The sequence below is a fragment of the Megachile rotundata genome, chromosome 12 (genome assembly GCF_050947335.1).
Source record: "Megachile rotundata isolate GNS110a chromosome 12, iyMegRotu1, whole genome shotgun sequence".
NCBI classification, from domain to species: domain Eukaryota; kingdom Metazoa; phylum Arthropoda; class Insecta; order Hymenoptera; family Megachilidae; genus Megachile; species Megachile rotundata.
The window spans coordinates 9034078-9051387 of record NC_134994.1 but is presented as its reverse complement, the minus strand read 5'-3'; the positions used below and the strand labels follow the sequence as shown (position 1 = coordinate 9051387).

Here is a 17310-nt window from a genome sequence, read left to right as displayed (position 1 = left end):
GTGTCCCATCGTGACCCAAAGAATACATGCTCGAGTGTTCTCCAATTTTGATATAAATCTTTCGAGGAGCCATGTACTCTTTTTGTGGATTGCAAGGGTTGAAATCTCTTGGACACGTAATATTACAAATTGTAACAAAAAGTAGTCTGTATTTTACATCTATGTATACTGATTAATTTTTTTTGTATAATGACTATGTACCCTGACTGACTTATCATCCGACTGATTTTTTATAGTCATATTTTAATGTAATTTATAATATGATACTGTGATTATACTGAATTTTAATTGCAAATAATCGAACGAAGTCTAAAACGTTCTCCGGTATAATTCCGTGATTACGATGAATTTTAATTGCAAGTAATCGAGCGAGATATTCCTGTTTCTTCCTCTTGATATGAAATACGCGACAAACTGAAGTCACGAAAAATGTAATGGATATCGGAAATATTAAATCGATGCACTCGTTTCCTCTAATTAATTAGCTTGATCGCGCGGAACGCGGCGAGCATGCACGATTGAAACAAATATTCGAAAAATCGCAAAGCCCGGTTATCGTCGAGCGGATTTCGAGAACAAGAGCGACGGAGTGAAACTCTCCGCGTTGTTTGAAGAGCCACGAAGCAAAATGGTACTCGAAGCCATAACGAGGTCTTGCGATCGCGATGAAACGCAATCCCTCGTGATTCGATCGATGCAATTAAACTTGAACAGAGAACGTGTTTCTCTTTGTATCATTTGCAACCATCGTTATTGTTTGTTTCACTTGGACAATCTGATTAGATCAAACAGTGCTCGATGTACCGTGTTTTGTGACTGAGCAGTGAATTATGACTCTGTCGTCAAAATCAAGATTTGTGTTTTACATTAAAGTATAATCCTAATATTCGAGTAGTTTGATAGGTAATTTTAATTGTCAAGTTTAGTAGGTAATTTTTACAGCGAATTTAAGGATGTAGAAATTTAGGAATATAGGAATATACGATAATTTAGAAGCGTAGAGATATTCGAGTAGTTTGATAGGTAATTTTAATTGTCAAGCTTAATAGGTAATTTTTACAGTGAATTTAAGGATGAAGAAATTTAGGAATATAGGAATATACGATAATTTAGGAGCGTAGAAATATTCGAGTAGTTTGATAGGTAATTTTAACTGTCAAGTTTAGTAGGTAATTTTTACAGTGAATTTAAGGATGTAGAAATTTAGGAATATAGGAATATACGATAATTTAGGAGCGTAGAGATATTCGAGTAGTTTGATAGGTAATTTTAATTGTCAAGTTTAATAGGTAATTTTTACAGTGAATTTAAGGATGTAGAAATTTAGGAATATAGGAATATACGATAATTTAGGAGCGTAGAGATGTGGAGACATAGAAGAATGTGTGGATCTAGGAATATAAGAACGAAGGGGGAATAAATATTCGATGATTAACGACCATAATTTCGGTTATCGTTCAATCTACCATCACCAAAAGAGATTCCGGATTGACAGGATCACCTTACGACCGATGAAAGCTTTCAGAAAGTGAAAGGAGTCTATCCGTTTATCGTCCCGACCAATATTGGGATACTCTCGAAACGTCTGAAACGACGGCTAAGATTACGTACACGATGCCGAGAAAGGATCAAACATACTCCTTTTATGGAACCGTGCTCTAATTTCCGAGACGTCGAATTTCCTAACCTGCGAATTCTTATGTCAAGCTTCTAAATTCCTTGTTCTATAAATTTTCATACCCTTCACTCTCTATAAATTTTCATACCCTTCACTCTATATAAATTTTCATATCCTTCACTCTCTATAAATTTTCTTTCTTAATTTTATGTGAATATTGCATAAATGATGAAAACTAGCCTTAATTACGGAGTAATTCACAATGGAGATTTTCCTAATTAGAATTTAAAATTTGACGGTGAAATTTGAGGCCAATTAACGCAGAGTGAATTTGGAAAACGAGTGATTAAGACCACGTTGTTGACGTTTACGCGAGCCATCGGTGCCAAACACAGACACGATTCGAAAATTGCTCCATCGACGATATGTGCCGTCCTTTTCCCTTCCGCTCGATTACACCCTCGCCCTTTTTCCAACGAACGTTGACCCATTTTCGCGTGACGGTGAAAAGGAACGATAGCGAGGCAGAAGTCACGTTGGTTCCCTAACGAAATCAACCTGTTCACGTGATCCGACAGCAAGTATAAAGTTGTAATTCCTGCGTCCTCTCGAAAGTTTCAAAGTTTCTAGTCGAATTAGATTGCGGGACAATTATTTTCGCGACCAAACGAAACAACAGTAGAGGAAATGATTCAAAACAACCCGGAGTGTTTGCGAAGCGGAGAGTTTATTTTTTTCCGAGAATCCTCGACGTTGAATTGAAACAAACAGGAGACGAAATGTAGAGTCAAAAGATAAAAGAGACACGAATCGCGTTTCTACGGTGAAAATTTTGCGAACCGTCTCGCGATAAACGTCGCCATTTTGTCACCGCACAATAGATCCACAATATTATCCCTGTAGGCTAACGGGTCCTAAACTTCCAGGCCTTTCAACCAGCGAAATTTCGCCACCGTGATTTTCTACAATACCGGCTTAAGAGCCACCGGATGCGGATGAAACGCGTACATCCGGTGGGTCCGAGATACGGCGATAAACGACGAATAATCGTGATTTCGCGTGATTAAGCGATGAGAAATAACGCGATAAATATTTTCTGTTTTTCTATTGGTTTGCAGTTTAATCTCTTAGAGGATGTTCAAAGTTACTTTTAGAGGTAAATATTCAGTCTGTAATTAAAGTCATATCTTCTACAAAATGGAAGGTCATTACCATTCTTTTTGTGTTTCATACATTCACCTAAGATTTATTTATACAATTCTTACAGATTTAACCCTTTGCACTCGAAGGTAATTTGACTGTTTGCAAACAGCAACTTCAAAACTTAGTTAAAAGGTTAAATGAATTATTTTGAGGTTATTATTTCTCTACTAATAATTTCCACTATTTTTTGTTTCATTATGTTTATAAATCACACGTGTCATATTATAGAATCAGTTAAAAAATGATCATTTCAAATTATTTTATTAAATAAAATGGTGACTGAGAGTCACCTCTCGAGTGCAAAGGATTAACATGAGTAATTACAGTAAAAATTATTACAGTATTCCTGAAAAGGTTAAGCTGTTCCTGAAAATGTTTGAAAAGGTTAAAATAGAATGGCTATCCTATTGAAAATTGTTCTTCGGTTTTGTATTGTTTTACAATCAATTTCAGCATTATTCGATTACCGTCGATGGCTCCTTGAACCATCAAAACCTACTCGTAGAAATAAAACACTCTCGTTAAATCTGAACAGCCATTTCGTATGTTGCAAACGTCATTGACCCCGATTACAGAGAGCTTTAAATTCACGCTTACATAAGAGACTTCGCACAAGGGAGTTTTGAAAACATATTACCGATCGACGAATTTAGGTGGCCAAGTGGAGGCGAAAAAAAAGAAGTGGAGAACGAGGTCAGAGGGAGGGAAAGAAAAAAAGAAGAACCCGTCCCCACAGCGGACATTTATTGACCATTGACGGTCCTGAATTTAACGAGGCAACCGAAATGTCACTGGTGACAAATGAAACGTTCGATCAAGTAATTATAATAAAATTGATGATTCGATCTCATTTGATGTTGAAATTTTTTCTTTGTCCTTTGAGGCTTTTGGTATATCACCGTAGAGATGGTAGGAATACTTGGTGGTCGACTATACACATGTGTAGTGATGGATCACGTGGGTACGGAACGTAATGAAGCGTGTGGATAGTGATGGAACGCGTGGTAATGGAATGGATGGTGACGGAGCGCGTGGTGAGTTAACTTACGGCTATACCACGCGTGGTGGACTTAACGCGTGACTACACATGTGGTGATTGAACGCGTGGTTATGCAACGCGTGATGTTGGAATGCGTGATGATCTAACTTGTGGTGATGCAACTTGAAGATCTAATGCACAATGGAATAGTAATAGAATTAGTGATCCAATGCGTGGTGATGAAATGCGTGGCGATCTAACGCGTGGAACTCTCACACATGGTGATCCAACGCGTGGTAATTCCACACATGGTGATCCAACGCGTGGAAATTCCACACATGGTGATCCAACGCGTGGTAATTCCACATATGGTGATCCAACGCGTGGAACTCTCACATATGGTAATCCAACGCATGGAACTCTCACATATGGTGATCCAATGCGTGGTAATTCCACACATGGTGATCCAACGCATGGAACTTTCACACATGGTGGTCCAACGCGTGGTAATTCCACACATGGTGATCCAATACGTGGAACTCTCACATATGGTGATCCAACGCGTGGAACTCTCACATATGGTGATCCACCGCGTGGTAATTCCACACATGGTGATCCAACGCATGGAACTCTCACACATGGTGGTCCAATGCGTGGTAATTCCACATATGGCGATCCAACGCGTGGAATTCTCAAATATGGTGATCCAACGCATGGAACTCTCACACATGGTGGTCCAACGCGTAGTAATTCCACACATGGTGATCCAACGCATGGAACTCTCACACATGGTGATCCAACGCGTGATGATGACGTACGTGACGATGAAATGCATGGCGATCTAACGCGAGGCACTATAACATATCAACCTCAATCTACCAGTTACCGCATCGAAGCTCATTCAATTTCATGAACTTTCGAAGAATCACCAAAAAGTTGAAAGGAATTTTCGGCGAATTTTCACGAAACCCAATACCAATCGAGTTGCCAGGAACTTCGCAGTATCGAATTCGCATCGCTATCAGGTTTTTCCCTCGACGTTCACGTATAATCTTCGCCGTTTCCCGGGCAGAATTCCAACGCGATATATCATCCGCTTACTCGTCGAAGAAAAACGTTCCTCTGGAATTCGTAAATCGTAATCCGTCAACGGCAATTCATATCGAAAATAATCCTCCTCGTAAAAATTTCGCGTTGACTTTTTACTAGCCACCAGTGTTTTTATCGCGCCGGGTGAAAAAAATTCAGAACACTCGGACGTCCAGACTTCCGGTTTCAAGGAATTTCATTTCCATGCAGATTCCGGTTAAATTAAATATTCTTTATCCTGGCGATAATAAAGCCCTTTGCTGTGTTTATTTATCTTACGAAACGATCCCGAGTACGATGACCTCTGGATAAAAATTTTTGCATTCAAAAAACAAGCATTCAAGAAACAAGTACCTTTCTTGCAAGAATATTTATGGAACTCGTTGTATTTCTTAACGAATTGTACAAGTTCGCTTAATATTATTAAGCAAATTGTTTTATCACAGTTCTGAAGATTCGGGGTTGAATTGTTTCCTGCAAACGAAACAGCGGATGCTTGTAATGGACTAAAAATATTCGCGTAAATCAACGTCGACCGAACGAGGCAAATGAGGGAACCGTTCAAAGAACGTCGATGGGTAAATAAAGCGATAAGATTTATCGGCGCTACCTTTCTTTTTTTCGTGTTTACCTGAAAGACTTGCAGCGATTCGTCACGCTGAAATGAAGGTATTTTTCGCAGTAAAAGTGGAACGACCAGAAGAGAAACGAAAGAAGCGACGACATAGCGCTGTTATTACTTTGCTAAATGGAATCGTTCTACCGGGAACTACGAGTGTAAACCGACCGAGTCCCTCTACCTTCAGTTACGTTTGTACAGCTTCTTTCAGAATACGACACCCCCGACGAACAAACTCGTCCAATAAACTCCCATCTCGTAATGTCGTTTCTCCAACGTCCACGTATTAACGCAGCTGCTGGAACATTTTCACTCCACGGAACTCGAGGGTGCTTAAACGTTCGCGAAATTTAAATGAAAGCAAAGATGCACTTTTGAATTCGAATATACGGAATTTAGCAAAACGTGAATTACGCTGGTTGAGTCTCAACGGTGTAATATTACATGGTTATGGTGGTAATAGCTGTTGTTGAACGTGTTAAGTCACTATTAAGAACTTGTAGTGGTTGTAAATTTTCAGTGGTTCTCATTTCCAAGTTATTAAATTCCTCCACAATTTCCAATTTTTTATATAAAATTAAAAAATTTTCCAATCCATAAATTTTTAAACCCCTAAATTCCTAAATTTCTACATTCTCTTTCAACTTCCAAATCTCCAAATAAATCTGCAACGTAATCGAAAACTGCAGGGCTGAAATATGGGTAGCATGGTAGGGTAGCCATTACAGAAATATACACCGTATTTTCCCAATCAAGAAGTTTGCGCAATAATTCCGGGAATGTATGTTCGCACGCGAACGCATAACCGAGGGAATTAGCGTGGTCCTCACGGGCCATCGATCGAACAATATTCATTCGCGAGCGATTCCAGGGGTGAATATTCGCTCGTAATTACGCATGCGAGCGCAGAGAGAAAATGAGAACCATGATGCACGCGAACGAACAATCGGCACGAAAACAGCGACGATGTAATCATGGCGTGGCCGAACTATAAGGGTCGTTTGCCAATTATGCTCCCACTAATAGCCGTCAATTTCGTACATCGCGTAATGAACGAATTATCGCTGCGAACACCATGGATGCATTCTTTATGACACTCTCTGTACATTCTTCGAAAGTTATCTCTCCACGACACCATTTTAAACGCTCTCCCTTCGTCCTCGTTCGACTTCCTCTTGCGATATTTAATTAGAGAATAAAGCAAAGTCCTTCCGAGGTTTCCAAGAAGCTAATGCGAGTATACGAGCTTCTGGGAAACGATTTGCTACACAGGTGCGGTGCATGCAACAGGTGCAGAAGTACGTAGGCTCGATCGCCGCATAGGCCAACCTGCACTTCCGTTTTGCTTTAGATCGCCGATTACGCGGCAAATTTCGAAACTTTGACGGAGAGTCTATTAGCCGCTTAGCGGAGGACCTCCTATACACACTCGACCCTTTCAGCACCTGCTCCATAATAGCCGCAAGAATCTCTGCTAATTATGTAAAATATGAGACTCGATTTTTATGATCTTGAAGTCAGGCTCATTATCATAAGTAACTTTTTACTGCTGCTTCACTTTAATTATAACGGGTTGGAAGTTACGTAGCGATTTTAATGTGATAATTACATAATGATACAGTGCGAAGATACGATGATATAATGTATGATGACCTTAGCACGTTGTAAACCTCGGGCATCTCATAATTCTAACGCGTCGACAATTTTATCGCAATGAGTCTAATATGTTATTTTAATGTATGGTGGTTATAATTCATGGAGATTGTAAGAGTGACAAGTTTAGTACACGGTGGCTTACGTTATTTTAATTCATGTACATTGCAACGTGTGATGCACCACCGCATGCAACGTATGATCACCAGTCTAATGCATGGTGACGCTAACACGTGACAACTCTCATGTGTGATTCTAACGCGTGTAGATTGTGACACGTGATAACTTGAATACGTGTGGATTCTACCTCGTGATAACTTAAGCTCGTGGTGATTGGAATACGTGGTAGCTCTGTAACGTGACAACTGCAACATGTGGAGATAGTAACACATGGTAACTTTACTGTGTGGTGACTCTAGCACGTGATAACTCAAGCTCGTGGCGACTGAATGCGTGGTAACTCTGATGCGTGACAACTCCAACATGTGGAGATAGTAACACATGGTAACTCTAATGCGTGGAGATTCTACCACGTGACAACTCAAGTTCGTGGTAACTCTGATGCGTGACAACTGCAACATGTGGAGATAGTAACACATGGTAACTCTAATGCGTGGAGATTCTACCACGTGACAACTCAAGCTCGTGGCGACTGAATGCGTAGTAACTTTGATGCATGACAACTCCAACATGTGGAGATAGTAACACATGGTAACTCTAATGCGTGAAGACTCTACCACGTAACAACTCAAGTTCGTGGTGACTGGATGCGTGGTAACTCTGATGCGTGACAACTCCAACATATGGCGATAGTAACACATGGTAACTCTAATGCGTGGAGATTCTACCACGTGACAACTCAAACTCGTGGTGATTAGAATGCGTGGTAACTCTGATGCGTGACAACTCCAACATGTGGAGATAGTAACACATGGTAACTCTAATGCGTGGAGATTCTACCACGTGACATCTTAAACTCGCGGTGACTAGAATGAGTGATAACTCTGATGCGTGACAATTCTCACGCATGGTAACTCTTACCTGTGATAACTCAACATTTGACAAATCTAACGCGTGATAATTTTTACGCTTGGTAACTCTCACACATCACTATGTACCTCGTAATGAACTACCATATAATTAACACATGACAATTTCATGCACAGCTAATCCAACGCTCTTTCTTGAAAACATATTTGCCCGAATAATCCGATAATAATCGCGTGATAGAACGGGTTCAAAAGGTGTTAGCATATACGACACGGAGAATCTTCAATTGGAGCTTGTCGGTGCAGTTTCCTCGAACTTCGACCTCGGCCACGGGTCGTTGCGCTTACCGTGAATCGCGTGTTCCAGCCTAGAAGCTAGATCGATAAAGCCAGCGTGTGTGAACATGCAGACGAGCATAAAGGATATACGATTTTCGTGTATGCACAGACGTGTTACCCAGTGCCTGGTCGTATCAAAAATAAGCGCGAAACGCACCGTGATTCTCGTTGTTCGCCGAGAGCGATGCGAATTTTTCGAGGACGAGAAGCTATTTTCGAGGAGGATGATCGATCTTCCGCTCTGTCCAGATTCCGTGGAGCCTGCTTTTCCGCCGTTCAAGATCGTCTGGTCGTTACCGGAGAATTCATATACAGGAACTTCGGGTCAATAAATTCAGGTGTTGTTTGCGAAACGAACCAGGGAGATACAAGAATCATGAGGGAGCTCGTTTTTCTTCGAAACTACAATGGACGTACAAATTTCTGAAATATTCCGAGATAAATCACTATTTTTGGTCGAACACGGCCATTAAATATTAACGCTCTGAAATGATGGAATAATGCAACAGAAAGATGATGGAATACAAATTGTGAGATGTTCAAATTGAAGTGGTGCAAGAATAGCTATACAGATAAGCGTTATACCAACAGTTTCTTACGTTAGAAATTTACGCTCGAATCCGCCGACTAATCGATGGTCGAATCCGTCCAAATAAATCTGCCGTTTAAAATAACGACTTTATTTCTGTTTGCACCGCGTGAACCTCGAGTTCTCTACAGTAACAAGCTGTACCCCATAACCCTAGGATAATCAAAATCAATTGCACTGGATTAGCCTTAGATTTATAAACTACTACCTGTGACCACTATTATTTTGTCGAGATTATTGTAGAAATTTCGAGGACCGAACCCTGGGACCTTGGAACTTTCAGACTATTAATTTTAGAACTTAGGGGCTACAGGGCCTTAAAATATATGACCTCGGCGATCTGTGACTCAACGCCAGGATAAACAGAAGTAATTGATTGAACGTCCGGACGAATGATTTAATGGAATTCCATTACCGTGAATTAAGATTCTTTTGAACGGGGTCGTTGTTCGAATTGTTTCACAATCTGCACCTTTGTTCGCGCGAAATACGCGTATATACTCGCATGTTTTTCCTTATGTAAATCGCGGGTCTCTAACGACCTGATTGCATAACCACGCCACGATGGCGCGACGCTCGATAAACTGATAATGAAATTTCACCCCGGAGAAATTATTTTGAAACTTAATTGAAAGAAACGCGACACGTATTTCGTTAGAAACGGAAGATCGTTTAATTGTGTTTTTAGAAACAACTTTGTTGTACGAATAAATGAAGCGGAAGAATTAAAAGATCTACGAGCTACGATAATACCCGTGGTGCTGAAAAGAAGTCGTCGTTTCTTTGGCAGCGAACAGAGTAACTCGATTCTTGGGAACAATGCAGTCGTTAAATGTGACCCAAAGCTTCGAACGATTACTTGTTTGAGCTTTTTCCGTCGCCGATTGTGTTTTTCGATTGAAAAATCGACCACGCTGCAAACGTGTCGCAACGTAAAAACTTCTGATAATTCATTCTTCTAAAATTTCTGATAAAAAGAGGTAATGATCTTAGTCATCTAAAGAAGAAGCGACAAAACTGTCGAATGAGGTTCCGTGTCTAAGATGGCCGCTTTCATTTGCTGAATTGTCTTCGGATATGTTCAATTGTTCACCAGATTTATTTTACCAGAGTCCAAACTTCGAGTTGTTAATCGCGGTGGAAATAGCCATATGTGCAGCACACTGTACTAACGATTACGACGGTTTAATTGTACGAATTAAACTCTCAATTTCCTGTGTCACGTTATTAAAGTAATATCAATCTGTCATGCGTGGTTATTTCGAAAGCGTATACATCGAGAAGCATATTTAATTCGGTTAAATTTATCAAGCTTAAATGGCTGAAATTTTCATGACTCGAGTACTTCAAAATACCGTTCATTCAATATTAAATATTATTATCATATTGATTATTATCATTATCATTATATTAGCACAGTGCAAATCTAGTCAGTTCAGACTGAAATATATAAGAATTGAAAATCTTTGTCAAGAACGAAGGAAAATCCTAAAAATGACGTCGTAGAGTTGCAGTCGCGCATGTTTGCGTAAAACCAATAAGGGAGAGTATATCGCTCGATCCATCATCCGTTTCGATTACCAACGGGGTGTATCCAGTTCCGTTGGTCGTTTCATCGTTTCGCTGGATGCTAGGTCCTCGCCATTTTTCCGTGCACTCTTTATTTGCATCCTCGACGATATGACGATCTGCCTGTTATGACGAAACTTGCGTGGGAGGGTGATACGTCCAACTCGACTTCTGCTCGATTTAATACCGAACACGCTCCGACGCAAAAATGCTGAAATCGAACGTAATCGCCTATTGTGCTCTCCGTATCCGATATCGATTATTTGTACCCTGAAACAGTTATACACTACTCCAAATTCCTGCAGATAGCGTTCTTCATTCGAACATTTTGCTTCATTTTTTCATTTGCTAACTTTTGTTATTAATAGATTAACACTAAAACTACCAAATGACCGCTCCACAAGTTTCTTATTATAAGGTACACACTTTGTTAAAGTACATTCCATGAAATCAGAATAAAGAATAAATGTGTGCACTAATTTATGTTTCATCGTTTGCTTATTTATTTTTTAACTTCATTTTTAATTTCAAATTAAGTACACGTGTCAGTAGGTTTAGTGTTAAGGATATTTATTATTAAGGATACACATTGGTATTATTATTATAATAACACCTCAAACGATGATAATGCTACAGCGTCTTACGGAGTTTCTCTGAGAGATTCAATGGAAGATAAATGTATGCACATCAATTTGCACTGTCAACAAGTTGTAATAACTTAGGGAAGCTTCCGAGATAAAATGGGATTCTCGTGTGTACCTTCCCCATTGAGTCTCCCGATTATTGACAGTGAAATGTTTAGTAGCATAACTTCTGTTTCAGAAAGCGCGTACGAAGATGAGGAGCAAGTCACCAGGGGCGCGAGATCCCCTGGTGAAACCGGTGCCGGTGAAGAAATCGGGGTTCCAGACGAGGATTGCGCCGACACCCTGTTGAAGATGGGGACAAACACGAGGCCTTGGAATTTGAGCGCCGGTGGCGGTTTCCTGCGGGGTACAGGGCAACGCGTTAGCTTTGACCCCGAAGCACCGCCGCCACCGCCCCAAACTTCAAACCAACCTCCTAGGAAGATCGACGAAAAGGTCAAGGTAAGATCAACCCACCATCAGTCAAAATTGCTGTTATTTCTATTCTTGAAATAATGGAATCTAGCTGGAGGTGCAGTATTTTCGACGTAGTTAATAAAGTAGAGCGTGACGCTTGTTAAAAATTGTGTCGCGATCAAGTAATGTATGAACACGTGTTTAAATGGGACAAGTGCTGTCCACCGTGCTTATCGTTACATCCGGTGAACCTAGTGCAACTTTTACGAGGCAATAAAAAAGAAAGCTTTCGAGCGTTTACACACACGCTTTCCATCAATGAAGTCGGAAATAGTCAAGTTTTCAATTGAGAAAAAGAGATTTCCTATATTTCTTTTTCCATGATTAAAAGGCAATCTTCGCTGATTAGCCAAATCAGATTAACCGTGATTATCGAAATATCGTTAAGGTTCATCTCGAGAGGGTAATTAAGTTGCCGTGGCAGTTTGCTTCGTTCGCGAGGATCCGGAGGATCGCGAGATAATCGTCAGCCTCGAGACGACTTTCGAGGAGACAATAAAAGAACGAACCCCCCTGTTCGCCCCCTCTGGACGAACTTGTGATTCGCAATGGCAACTTCCGCAAATTGGATCGACGTAGTAACGCGATTATCGTTCAACCGCTTTCTTCCATTCTTTCCGATGCACCCCGACCCGCCTTATTTCGTTTCCTCATTTTCTTCTCTCAATCTTTTATAATAAGCCAATCCGTCCTACTTCTTGACGAATGGCCAAGTCACGACGGATTGTATAAACTTTTTTAAAGTTAAATTTGACGGGGTTTGAACAAAAGATTATTTAACGTGGAAGTACTACAGTTTTATTCGAAACACCTCGAAACACCAGTCAGAACTAACACAGATATTAAGAAATGTCTTATTTTCAACGATCCTTGACTCTGCAAATTATAATTGCACTCCAAATTAAAATGTATTAAAAACTTTAGTATAACTGCAAGTGCAAGTAACGTGTGTACAAATTGTCGAAGTATAACAAAGGTTAATGTCAACCTTGAACCAAGAGTTGTATTCTCACCTGTACTTATTGATAGTCCTAGTGAAGAAGTTTTTATCTGACATACAAGCTTATGTCACATGAAGACTTGAATTGGTAATCTGTAACAGTGATTAAACAGTAATATTCACCTAGTGCTATTGCACCCTTGAAGCATAAATGAAAAGCTCGAGACTCCGCGGTCTAGGTCTTAAGGTGCCTGGTCTAGCCGGTGTCTGGAATAAAGAGGTTACGGAAGAAAACCGAGGGTAAACGTTGTATAGAAAGTCGGTAGGAAGTAATGAGGCTAGAGACATAAGTGGAAAGCACTCGCGGCTCTCGAGGAATACGTGCGAGCCCGCGATTACCCCTCTCAGCTTCAAGAAGATGACATACTGTGCCAAGGGCCGACACTGACAGCGAACGAGTGTTTGTCTGGGCACACCCTAATTGTCGAGCCGCCACACCCTCGGCAAACACTGTCCATCAACCCTCCTCTAACCCAGTCGTCCTCTGTTGCCCTGCCTGCCAGGCCGACCCTTTTCCACTGGGACCAGATATATGTACACACATGACGAACGCGTCCTTGTACGCAAAGGACGCGGTCTGATCTATGGTTAGAATCGAAGGGTGACTTAATTGCTCGGGAATGTTAGATCTAGTTTCGTTGCGAAAATTCCGCTTTGGGATTATGGTACCTCTTCCTGGAGGAGAATCTTCGAGTAGCGATCTGTCAGGAAATAGGGATGCTTGCTCCACTGTTTGATCACATCTGAAATATTCGTAGCTATATTTCCACCTTTGTAACTATATTCGTAGCTATATTTCCAGCTTGTATTTACTTTAAAATGTTTGCACTTCACAACTTATCTCCAACTTTCAGATACTATTTTTATGTTTATGTCAACCTTGTAGCTTCATGACCTAGAATTAATTTCACGATTTAACAAAAAGTTTGTGAACTTCCCAAATTCAGTTGCACGTGTTCACAGCTTGTCAAGTTCAGTAACTGTACAAATGTCCAACTTCAGCAGCTGAGCGCAACTCAGCCCTTATCAGGTCGTCAATGGGGGCTGCAGACATTTACAAGCGAACCTAAAGACCCTCCAGTTCGCATCCACTTATGTTCCTCCTATCTGCCCTCATTACCGTAACTTCTCTTATCTTACACATAGTTTACAATCCCGTGCATGTACATATAAAACTTTTTGTATAGTCTTCCCTCTAATAGTCTTTTCCGTTATCGATTCTCTCTGATGGATATACGTCTCTAAAATTTGTGTACGAAACAATGTTGTCTCGATTCTATCGAGCATTTAAAAAAAGAACAAGCGCAGAGGAAGCGTAATCATTATTGTACACTTTCCGCTTTGTATTCCGGCTTTTATCCGGAAGCTCAAGTGTTCTAGGTAAGAAAAGCTTCGCGATCCGTAACGGTCGATCCCATTTCATTCGCAAGAAAGTATGCAAGCATAAACGTTAGCACTACGAATGCAACGTCGAGGTCATTGTTTTCGTTCGCGTTTGTTCTTTACGTGTTGCGTTCGTGTATTCTTTTCCGATCCACAATCTAATGGCAGACGTAACGAGAAGTTGCCTCGTAACGAGAGGTTTCCTCGTCGAACAATGGAGGGCTATCCGACTCGTTAATTGCTTCCCTCGTTCCTCCTACGATCGTCCCAATTTCCACCCAAAGCTTCGATTTCTCGGCCGGTGATATCAACCCACGTTTCTTTGTATCCTTCAAGAGCCTAACGAGTCGAAAACTGCGCCTCTACTTCGTGGTTCGTTGAGTTTCGATCGTGTGGCGAAGATCAAAGCACCGTCGCGACGATACGACCTAGCCGATCGTAATAACGAGGGTTGTTTATCGCCGATTGCCTAAAAAATACCTTGTACAGCTATCATAGGAACGGGAACGTGGTCGTTAAACGCGTTATTACAGGATGAGATGAAACTTTACGACCTGCTCGATCGGTTTCGATTTTTTCCTTCGGGACAATTGCTTGATTCTTATTTCGATTTAGGAGTTTGGAAACTTATAAAATACAGGATTTATTCATTTTCTAGTTGTTGAATCCTTGAATTGTCAAATCTTCAAGTTTCTAGATGTTCAGTTATCTTAAATCTTTGAATTGTCAGATTCTTGAACTCTCAAATCTTCGAATTCTAAAATTTGTAAGTTCTCAGATCCTCGAATTCTTAAAGTATCAAATTCTCAAGCTACCAATTTCCTAACTTTTCCAAGCTAAAACTCTCAAATTCCAAATTCTCAATTTCTTCAAATTCAGAAATCTCCAAATTCCCAAATCCCCAAATTTTCAAGTCCTCAAATTCCCAAGTCTCTAGATTTCCAAATTTCCAACTTCCCAAGTCCCCAAATTCCCAAATCTCCATATTCCCAAGCCCCCAAATTCTCAAGCCCCCAAATTCTCAAGCCCCCAAATTCCCAAGTTCCCAAATTCCCAAGCCTCCAAATTCCCAAGCTCCTAAATTCCCAAGCCCCCAAATTCCAAAGTCCCCAAATTCCAAAGTCCCCAAATTCCCAAGTTCCTAAATTCCCAAGCCCTCAAATTCCCAAACCCCCATATTCCCAAGTCCCCAAATTTCCAAGCCCCCAAATTTCCAAGCCCCCAAATTCCCAAGCCCCCAAATTCCCAAGTTCCCTAATTCCCAAGCCCCCAAATTCCCAAGCCTTCAAATTCCCAAGCCCCCAAATTCCCAAGCCCCCAAATTCCAAAGTCCCCAAATTCCAAAATTCCCAAGCTCCCAAATTCCAAAGTCCCCAAATTCCCAAGCTTCCAAATTCCCAAGCCCCCAAATTCCCAAGCCCCCAAATTCCCAAGTTCCCAAATACCCAAGCCCCCAAATTCCCAAGCCTTCAAATTCCCAAGCCCCCAAATTCCCAAGCCCCCAAATTCCAAAGTCCCCAAATTCCCAAGCTTCCAAATTCCCAAGCCCCCAAATTCCCAAGCCCCCAAATTCCAAAGTCCCCAAATTCCCAAGCTTCCAAATTCCCAAGCCCCCAAATTCCCAAGCCCCCAAATTTCCAAGCCCCCAAATTTCCAAGCCCCCAAATTCCCAAGCCCCCAAATTCCCAAGTCCCCAAATTCCCAAGCCCCCAAATTCCCAAGCCCCCAAATTCCCAAGCCCCCAAATTCCCAAACTTCCAAATTCCAAAGTCCCCAAATTTCCAAGCCCCCAAATTTCCAAGCCCCCAAATTCCCAAGCCCCCATATTCCCAAGTCCCCAAATCCCCAAGCCCCCAAATTCCCAAGCCCCCAAATTCCCAAGCCTCCAAACTCCAAAGTCCCCAAATTCCTAAATCTTCAAATTCTAAAATCTCCAAACTCCGGCACTCCAAAATACCAAGAACCTCAACATAGCCCGGCCACCCCGTCTCCACCGAAACAGTAAACAAAGTTCGGCAGCATCATTTTCGGCCAGAAATAGGAATTTTCAAAATTACACGGAAGAGATTCATAGAAATTTCCGTATTCGAAATGTCAAGACATTCTGACGTAATGCATCAGCCGAATGCAATATCGTTCGCATATCGCAAATATTTGCCAGCGCTAAAAGATAGCTTCAAAGGTGAATCGCAAAGAGACTACGGCGTGAAAGGAACGCGTTTTGATCAATCCTTTAAAACCCGCCGCATATATACGTCCACGAAATATCACCTCGGAGCATTTCATACTTGCACTTCATCTATTCTTTGAATCTTTCAGTAAATATATCCGCGACCGAATTCTTTTGTCTCGTGTGTAAATATCGTTCGCAGAATTTCATATAAAACAGAAATATTCGTTAGAGATTCGACTCCATTTTCTCTTTTTAATCGCAACTGATACCTCGGAGTTTTGACACGTAACATTCATGATTGCGATGGACCATATTTTATCGCCAGCCAAGTATTGTTTGTAGACTGACACTAGAAGAATTAATCTTCCGTGAAAAATGATAAATAGCTGGGAAAAGAAATAAGCGGAAGAATCGTTTCACTGGGGTTTACAAAAGTTTCGTCAGCGGGAGTATAATGAAAAGTTTCGATGGTTTCAGAGGCACAGTATCCACGGCATGATAGAAGAAGAGAATGTGGTGAGACCGCACCAGGAAATGGCCAGTCTGTCCTACAAAGAGAAGAAATACCTTCTCGCTGTGGAGCGCGGGGACGTTGCCTCCGTCAGAAGGTGAGACTTTTAACCTTTTCCAAACCGGAAGATCGTGTTTAACGTGGCGATAAAGATTAAACTAACGGAACCTCCCTTTAGAGAAGATCTTTCCGAATGATTCTCCCACAGTAATCGTGTAATGATACAAACAAAATTTTATTATCGAAATGAATGAAAGTTTCAACGAATACCACGGTTACAATATTCGTTACAAATGCTACATCTTTTATCGAATAAAGCTTTTCAATACAAGGTATTCATTTATCGTTATTATTTTTAACAAGTTGAACATTCGCTTTAATCTCGTTACGCTTGTTTGTAATCTGGTACAAAGGAAAATGAAAAAAAATCACAAACGTGTATTCACGCGATAAACAATAAAGGATGCCCCAAATAGCTGGCGCAAAAATTGCC

At 40.9% G+C, this 17310-nt stretch overlaps 1 protein-coding gene across 5 annotated transcripts in view; it reads left to right on the top strand.

Annotated features, from left to right (window-relative positions):
• Trpgamma (Transient receptor potential cation channel gamma) overlaps positions 1-17310 on the top strand; it is a 78833-nt gene that overhangs the window by 44945 nt on the left and 16578 nt on the right. For all 5 annotated transcript variants that reach the window (XM_012282994.2, XM_076537924.1, XM_076537923.1 and 2 more), the window contains exons 3-4: positions 11470-11735; positions 16784-16914. In XM_012282994.2, the coding sequence (XP_012138384.2) occupies positions 11586-11735; positions 16784-16914 (281 nt within the window). In that variant the 5' untranslated portion in view covers positions 11470-11585. The remainder of the gene's footprint in view (positions 1-11469; positions 11736-16783; positions 16915-17310) is intronic.